This window comes from Nannospalax galili, unplaced genomic scaffold, assembly GCF_000622305.1.
Source record: "Nannospalax galili isolate Female #2095 unplaced genomic scaffold, S.galili_v1.0 scaffold342, whole genome shotgun sequence".
Classification (NCBI taxonomy): domain Eukaryota; kingdom Metazoa; phylum Chordata; class Mammalia; order Rodentia; family Spalacidae; genus Nannospalax; species Nannospalax galili.
The window spans coordinates 2,323,571-2,332,241 of record NW_008349359.1 but is presented as its reverse complement, the minus strand read 5'-3'; the positions used below and the strand labels follow the sequence as shown (position 1 = coordinate 2,332,241).

Below are 8,671 nucleotides of genomic sequence, written 5' to 3'. Positions count from 1 at the left end.
GGTTGTAGTTTGTGGTTTTTGCCTTTAAAAGTCACCTGTAAGCTGAGCTCGGGGCTGCTGCTCTCTCTCTCTCTCTGAGTGAGGCAGGGGCCCGTCTGCACAAACGATTAAATCCTCTTGCTTGTTGCATCTCCTGGTCTGAGGACTGAGTTATTGGGGTGTGGCCTCCCGTGGACGTTGGGTACCCCAGCCTGGGGGTCCTACAGTACCTTTTCTGGTTTCATTCATTCATTCATTCATTCATTCGTTCGTTCATGGTCTCAGGTAACCCATGCTGGCCTTGCACTTGTTATACAGCCAAGGAAGGCCCCGAATGTCTGTTCCTGCCTCCACCTCCCTAGTGCTGGAATTACAGGTGTGCAACATAGTACCTGGTTTGTATGTGTGTGTGTGTGTGTGTGTTTTGTGTGTGCACTTAAGTGCAAGTATATGTGCATGCCTAGAGAGGCCAGAAATCAGTATCTAGTGTCTTCCTCTATGACTTCATCATATTTTTTGAGATAATCTCTGAACCCACAGCTCACCAATTTGAGGCAGGTAAGCAAAGGAGACAGTTTAGCCTGGGACTCTGGTATTAGCTATGTACAAACTCCTCTTGTAATAAAACATTTGACAGCCTGGTCCCTTCACCTGCTTGTACTATGTGTACACACGTCTCTCCAAACAATGTACCTAGCAACCTCAGAACCCACACCCACACCCACACACCTGCACTGGACAACATGTACTCTCATCTCTGAACAATAATATGTTCCCCTGTATACACTTTTTCCCCAGTACTGTGGCACGTGCCTTTATTCCCAGCACTCCAGAGGCAGAGGCAACCAGATCTCTGTGAGTACAAGATCAGCCAGGGCTACATGGACTCTGTCTCAAATGAAATAAAAAGTTTCTATTAAATGGTTCCTAATGTATCTGGGTATGAAGAATAGTAGAATACAGCTTGTACTGATTTGGGGTGCATATGCAGTAAGGCAAAACTATGTCCTCTAATAAACTTTTAGGAAAAAACCCATATTTACTATTTTATGCCTATGCATAAGTGGGCATGCATATGATTAAAATCATTAAGAAGGGATATGCATGCACACTAGGAAAAAAAAACAAACATGACCTAATCTATCAATCAAAGTAGAGACCAACCCAAACCATACCCCCAAGTAATGAAAAATTCCTTTAGCACCCCAGGCTGTAGCCTGGAGCCCTCAAGTACCCTTATTTATGTGGCCTGTGGTTAATCTTGACAAAGTATCCCTGTATAATCTGTGCTATTCACTGAGAATAAAGTTATCTTGCTTCCTTTGCAAATCTGTGTGTGTGAGCCCTTATTTTCAGTCCTTGCTCCCATTTTTCCCATTCCCTTGTCATTTTCCGTTATTCCTTCACATGTTCAATTTCTCCCTCTTTTGTCTCCATCCCTGTCCTATGAACATGTCTAAGAGTCATTTCCTTGAGTCAACATCTCTTCTCGTCTCAAAATTAAACTCACCATTCACGTTCCAAAATCTTTTTCGCATACATATTGCTTTAACAGATGCCCCCCAAAGCGTGTCCTCTGGAGCGCTTCCGTACCCAGCGCCTGCCTTAAATAAGCTTCAATGTTTCTTATAAATAAGCGTTGGAAATGCCTGTTGTAAGTGCCTCCCCCCACCCCCCAACCCAGTCTAGAGGCAGTGTTATCGCCAGAACAGAAACCAGCACTGTTTAATCTGCTGAGCTGGGAGAACTCGCCTGAGACTCAAAACTCAGTCTACTGGGACCACCCGCTACCCTGATCCTCACAAACAAAGCAGCGCGGCAGAATGGCACGGCTACTGCCTCGCAGGGACTCCACATCAGAACTCAGCACAGCCCTCCACTGGCGCTCCCCGGCCTCGCCGAGTCAAGACCACCACCTCACAGCCGAGCTCTGTCGCCACCGCGGGCGCCCCCTTGATGATGCCATCGCCGGCCCCACGCACCTGAGTGACTATCCCCGAAGCCACCAGCTGGCCCAGCAGTATCCCAGCTGCGCTCGGCGCATACGCCGGGTCCCACGAGTTGGCGGAAGCCATGGATCCCACACACCTTCGGAATTGGCGTGAAAAGTGAGCTGCAGGCAGTGCGAACGTCGCGCGTCGTGATGATGTCACACGGCGTTCCCGCCCGGGCGGAAGCCCTGGGAGCGCGTCTCAGGCGAGCGCGGGTCCCGGGTCTTCTCTGGCGGTGCGTTCTCTCTAGCGAGCGGTAGGAGGCGAGTCTCCCGCTCCCCATCTCACCGAGGTTTCGCGGGGAGCCTGGCCTCTGCTCTGCTGCACAAGCAGCAGGACCTTGCCGTAACGCTGTCTGCTCGCCTGCTTTTTCCTTGCCCCTCTTGGGCTGGCCCCGGGAACTAGGGATCGGCAGAAGGTGACAGTTGGGTCCGGATACCCCGACGGGAGGCGTCGGCGATGGCTTCGTGCCTAGACTGGGGGTGATCAGGCTCCTTCTTTCCCGCAGGTATCTGAGCCCCGGCGCTAGGATGGGAAACAGTGCGCTCCGCGCTCATGTGGAAACCGCGCAGAAAACTGGTGTCTTTCAGCTTAAAGACCGTGGGCTGACCGAGGTGAGACTGGAAGGGACCAGACCAAGAAACTAAGGGAGAGGGACAGCGGGTGGCAAAGTTCATTGGTGCGGGGTTTTCCACGCTGTGAACTCCTTTCTCCAGTTCCCCTCAGAGTTGCAGAAGCTGACAAGCAATCTTAGGACCATCGATTTGTCCAACAACAAGATCGACAGTCTACCGCCTCTGCTAATAGGAAAGTTCACTCTGCTGAAGAGCCTCTCCCTGAACAACAACAAACTGAGTATGGCTTTTGTGCCTGGGCAGCTTTTGCTAGTGATCAGCAATTAGGGTGTTTTTCTCTTACAAACCGATTCTGTTATGAAACCAGTTCAGGGGGCTCAAGATACAGAATGGCAGAGTGCTTGAAGCTTTCTATTTCTTGCAGTTACATCTACAAGCCTCCTTGGGTATTGTAATGATTATTACTGGGTTAATTTGGACTTGGAACATCTTTGGGATATGATGTAAACAAAATTATGTTTTGGAAGTGGGGGTGGAATGGAAAGGGGAGGAGCTTCCAAATCTCACCAAATTGTCAGGTTATCGACCTCTGTTCCTTTACAAAAGGCACAAACCTATTGTATACATAAATGTTCTTCTACATTCTGGTGGCGCCTTAGCCTTCTGAACACGATGTTGGTAAAATGCAATTCCTATACATGACATGTGAGAATTCTACATGTATTAGCAAGGTGAAGCTAGGTCTGGTGGCTCAGACCCGTGATCCCAGTTACTCAAGAGCCTGAGGCAGGAGGATCATAATTTCAAGGTCAGTCTGGGCTACAGAGTGAGGTCAATGGCAGTCTGGACAATTTAATGAGACCCTATCTCAAAATTAAAAACAAAACAGTGAAGTAGGTTATCATATTTTCTTTTTATAAACTACATCAAAGATGTTTCTCAGCTCTGTAAGATTCAGATTAAAAAAATCTTTTTCTTCACCAGCTGTTCTACCTGATGAATTATGCAATCTGAAAAAACTAGAGACGCTAAACCTAAACAACAATCTCCTGAGAGAGCTGCCATCTACCTTTGGGCAACTTTCTGCCCTCAAGACCCTGAGCCTCTCTGGGAACCAACTGGGAGCACTACCACCCCAGCTTTGTAGCCTGAGGCACCTGGATGTGGTGGATCTGTCTAAAAACCAGATTCGGAGTATACCTGACACAGTGGGGGAGCTGCAGGCCATTGAACTCAACCTCAACCAGAACCAGGTCTAGAGCTTGTTGTCCCCCTCCACCCCCAAGAATATTTGGGAAATTTAAACTATAATCATGGGTTGGGTATCAGACTAAAATAGGTGAGCTAATTTCAGTGCCCAAGGTGCCATGAAGTGGGTTGGTGCTGGCTGTGTATGGTATGGAGGTGTTTTGAGGAAGGTAGAACAGTTAATAGGGTGAGATAATTTCAAAAGTTACACTATTCAAAGTTTCACAAATCTTCAGTTCCTTTTCATATATGCCCCCAACCATTTAATGAGGAGCTGTGCCAGGGATATAGTATAGAAATGGAACCTAAGGATCTGATCAAAAGCTAGTTCTGGGTTTTTTGTTGTTGAATGTGTGTCCTTTTGCTGAAGTCCTTAAGTGATAGCTTTCTGGAGAGAGCTTATTTTATTGTTGGTCAACTTTATAGCTGGTTTGTTTCTTTTGTAGCTTCTTGATTCACAGTTGTCTGGAAAAGCACTCTACTCTTGGCAGAAGGTGGTGATGAAACATCTGAGATTAGGTGGCCAGTTTTGTGGCATCTGTGTGTCTACATCTGCACAACCCTACAGTAGCTACTGTCTTCATGTGGTTATTATTGTGCTAGACTGTAGTTAGAACATGATGATGTTCAGTCTTAAGAGGAGGTTGGCTTCATCTTTTCCTTGAGATTTTGGGGGAAAACAACTTTATTAGTTAAGCACTGAATATTAGTTGAGGACATATTCCATATTCCCTACTGGTAGAACATGGTTCTCAGACTTTAGTGTGAATAACCTGGAGAATTTAACATCACCTTAGTGTCTCAGTCACTATGTTTAGGATGAGGTCTGAGAATATGCATTTTCAGTAAGCTCCCAGGTGATAGTCTGAAATGATACCAGGTAGTCAACAGAATTTAGTGGCTAGAGTGGTAGAGTGCTTGTACTCTGTTCATTCTCCAGCACTGGAAGAAGACACTTGGAGCATTTAATGGGCAAAAGAAGTGAATGGGACAAAGACATACTGTTTGGTATTGAGCAGGAAGGCCCAAATAGTGCTGTTGAGAACAGACATGCTGAATTTATCACATGAATCTCCTAAATATGTTTTAGTGAAAGTTGTAGGTGTAGCGATTAGTATGATTTGATATAGACTTTGAAGACAGATGAAGTGATGGCTTTTAGGATTACTGGTTTTTAGAAAACTTTAGAATATTAAATAGGAAGTATTAGGGATTTCTGCTTGAAAAACATCCTTGAGAGATAAAATGGGAAGGAAAAAATCAGGAATAATTCAAAAGATAAGAAAAAAAATCAGGTGTTTATGCCCAAGAAGAGGGAGTTTCAAGAAAAAGACCAGCAGTACAGTTAATGCAAACAACTGTGTGTGGGAAGCATGGATCTTTGGCTTTGGCAGTAAAGTGGTGGGTATCTGTGTTGTATAAAAGGCTGGAATATCAAAATGTTTATATGGTTATTTTGGGGCGGCAGATTACTCAAACTTTTTTTCTTTAAACATGCGTGATTCTTGAATTTTCTAAAATAATCGTATAGTGCTCTTATTATTAGGAAATTTTACTTCTAAAAAGTTACTGGTAACCTTCAAATTGTTTCAAGTGGAGGAGTAACAGAAGGTATGTAACAGAGGCTTCTGTAATGAGTAGGTAGTGAGAAAATGGAGGCGGAGAAAGAACTAGGACAGTCAAGATTTGTTTTAATGTCATAAAAAGTAACCATTATAGGGCTTATGCATTTTCCTATTACTGTTTTGTTGTTCAATAGATATCTCAGATCTCAGTGAAGATATCTAGCTGTCCTCGCCTTAAAGTTCTCCGGCTAGAAGAGAACTGTCTTGAGCTCAGCATGCTTCCACAGAGCATCCTCAGTGATGCCCAAATCTGTCTGCTTGCTGTGGAAGGCAATCTTTTTGAAATAAAGAAACTTCGAGAACTGGAAGGTTATGATAAGGTGCGTATTACGTGAGCAATTTCTGCATTTAAGTGCCTACCCCAGAGAAGAACATGCTGAGGTAACTCACATGCATGTCCCTAGCATCACCAGGTTTGGTCCTTTCACATTTTTGAGGTAGTTTTAAGAATTGGCCAAACTATATTGTGCCAAGATGACTTTCTCTACATACATCTTACTATAAATCATCTTTGATGTTTTCTACTAAAATACATGGAATGATATGCTTTAATTTTTCCTCAGAAAACTAAGTAGATTTTGTAGGAAATGAACCAAATGAAATAAAAAATGAAAAACTATGTAAAAACGTAAGTTAAAAAACCAAGAACCTGGGGCTAGAGATATGCTTAACAGCACTTGGAGAGGACTCAGGTTTGGTTCTGAGCACCCACACAGAGGGTCACAACTGTCTGTAACTACAGTTCTAGGGGACCCAACACCCTCTTCTGATCTTGGAGAGCACTTGCACACATATGGTACACATAAACTCACACAGGCACACTACACACATACACCTAAATCTTAAAAACAAAAAACAGCCAGGCGTGGTGGTGCATGCCTTTAATCCCAGTACTTGGGAGGCAGAGACAGGCAGATCTCTGAGAGTTTGAGGCCAGTCTGGTCTATATAGTGAGTTCCAGGCCAGTCAGGGATATACAGTGAGACCACCTCCAAAAAAATAAACAGACAAAAAGAATAGCAGCAACCGCAGCAGCAACAACCAAACCTAAATAACAAACAGCCTTGTATTTGCTCATACCGAAATACCTTATGTATATTTTTCTTTCATAATTTTTAGTACATGGAGAGGTTCACAGCCACCAAGAAGAAGTTTGCATGATATTCTCCACAACCATGAGAACCTTACAAGAAGGATACTGACTTGGAATCTCTATTGAAATCTGGCTGAGTCAAAATCTCCTGTTGTTGGAGATGACACTCCAGGAGATTACATTTCATTCAACAACCTTTTTTTCCTTTTTAGGGCTATCTCAGATAAGCTAAAGGAAAAGGAATTAGGAGACAGGAAGCGCCTTCCTTTTTGTGTCATGGATAGGGTGATGGACAATGTTGATCTTCAAAACCATCATTAGTTGGGCTCTAAGAAACCAGTAGGTAGTTGCTATTTATACAATGAGGGAGTGCTGCCTGGTAACAGAATAGCTCCACACCAGCTTGAGATTATGTTTAGTTTCAATGTGTGAGCTTTCATAAAGTCAGTTGCCACATCATTTCTGTGTTAACACTTCATATTTTTATGAAATTCTAATTTGTGAGAAACTTGTATGGTTAAGACCATATTCTTTTACTCCAGTCCATCAGCTGAATAGTGTCTATACTTGGATAATTTGTGAGAAACTTGTATGGTTAAGACCATATTCTTTTACTCCAGTCCACATCAGCTGAATAGCAGTGTCTATACTTGGGATTTAGGATGTACATAAGTATGTGACTATCTTAAAATGAGCTTTGTCAGAGAAGCACCAACACAACACTAAAGAATGTTCCTGAGGCTGCAATAGCAAATTCTTCACTATTGCAGGTGCCTTATTGGTAGAGGGCTCTGAAGAGCTAAAACTATATGCAACACTTGTAAGACTTTATGTTTTGTTTTTGAGACAGGATTTTGCTATGTAGCTCAGGCTGGCCTCAAATCCTGCTTCAACTTCCTAAGTACTGAGATTACAGGCATGTGCCACCACATCTAGCCTACTAATAAGATTTAAAAGGAATTTTAATAATCAAGATTTCCTGAAGCTTTGTTAAAAATCATGTCTTATTTCTGGTAATTTCTCCCCTTTTTTTGTATTGATAACTGTACTAATCAAATTACCTTCAAAAAAATTACTGCTAAAATATTTTAAAATAACCTTCATCAAGTTTATTCTCTGAATGAGAGAATACAGTAAATAAAGTATTTTTAATGAACTCTGTCTGGAAGCAGTGTTAATTGTTTAAAGGAGGAAGACAGAAATTTTAATCTTCAAATGGTCCTTTGTTCTCTGAAAGTAAACTGATGTTTCATGCTCTTGTTTCAGTTTCATGAGCAGTGAGATCACTGAACCTTTTCTGAGGTACTGGGAATCATGCTTATTAAGAGAACTTGATGGTACAAAGTTAGAGGACTTCAGATTGTCACTGGTAAGAACATTTAGGAAGCTACTATTTGGGCCATTTCCTGAAGTTTTATCTTAGTCAAGGATGACAGTTCTCAATAATGGTTAAACCTACCTTAAAGTCAGGGATCACAAAAGCCTATTTAATCGATATAAAGCAGCCTGTCTGGCCTTATATTTGGTCTAAAGTGTTCTCTTTTTTCCATGTTAGTTTCCCTAGAGGGAGATAGGCAGTGTCAGTTCATCAGTATCAATCATGGAGGTTTTAAAAACTTAGTATTGGGACTGGAGAGATGGCTCAGTGGTTATGAACACCTGGATTCGAATCCCAGCACCCACATGGCAGCTAACTACTGTCAGTAACTCCAGTTCCAGGGGATCCAACAGCCTCCTCTGACCTCTGAAGGCATTGCATGACACGGGTGCACTTATCTACATGCTGGCAATACACACATACACATAAAAATAATAAATAGCTGGGTATGGTGGCGCACGCCTGTAGTCCCAGCACTTGGGAGGCAGAGGCAGGCGGATTTCTGTGAGTTCCAGGACAGCTGGGGCTACAGGGAGACCCTGTCTCAAAAAGACCAAAAATAAATAAATAATAAAATTAAAAAAAAATTAGTATTTATTGGTATTGATCCATTGACCAATGAACTTGTCTCAATATTTTACCAGTGCTTTTCATCTAATAAATCTGAATTTAGAATTCAGTAATCTAAACATATTTATTACTATTCCCTATCCCTCTAAGAAACCACCAGGTTTCCTTCCATCTCATTTGCCTGCTCAACCATCGCAGATTACTCTGCTCTT

At 42.8% G+C, this 8,671-nt stretch overlaps 2 protein-coding genes across 3 annotated transcripts in view; one reads left to right on the top strand and one right to left on the bottom strand.

The window, feature by feature from the left end:
• Haus2 (HAUS augmin like complex subunit 2) overlaps positions 1-2,110 on the bottom strand; it is a 25,674-nt gene extending 23,564 nt beyond the window's left edge. Inside the window, exon 1 of the mRNA XM_008846831.3 lies at positions 1,962-2,110. Coding sequence (XP_008845053.1) covers positions 1,962-2,054 — 93 coding nt within the window. The 5' untranslated portion in view covers positions 2,055-2,110. The remainder of the gene's footprint in view (positions 1-1,961) is intronic.
• On the top strand, positions 2,108-7,077 carry Lrrc57 (leucine rich repeat containing 57). 2 transcript variants are annotated; one of them, XM_008846830.3, is made up of 6 exons: positions 2,108-2,226; positions 2,479-2,584; positions 2,687-2,825; positions 3,530-3,798; positions 5,553-5,738; positions 6,538-7,077. In XM_008846830.3, the coding sequence occupies exons 1-6, from the start codon at positions 2,123-2,125 to the stop codon at positions 6,577-6,579; spliced, it is 846 nt and encodes a 281-aa protein (XP_008845052.1). In that variant the 5' UTR covers positions 2,108-2,122; the 3' UTR covers positions 6,580-7,077. The 2 variants fall into 2 exon arrangements, with proteins under 2 accessions (XP_008845052.1, XP_008845050.1); XM_008846828.3 differs by having other exon boundaries at positions 2,161-2,388.
• Positions 7,078-8,671: the final 1,594 nt, after the last annotated feature.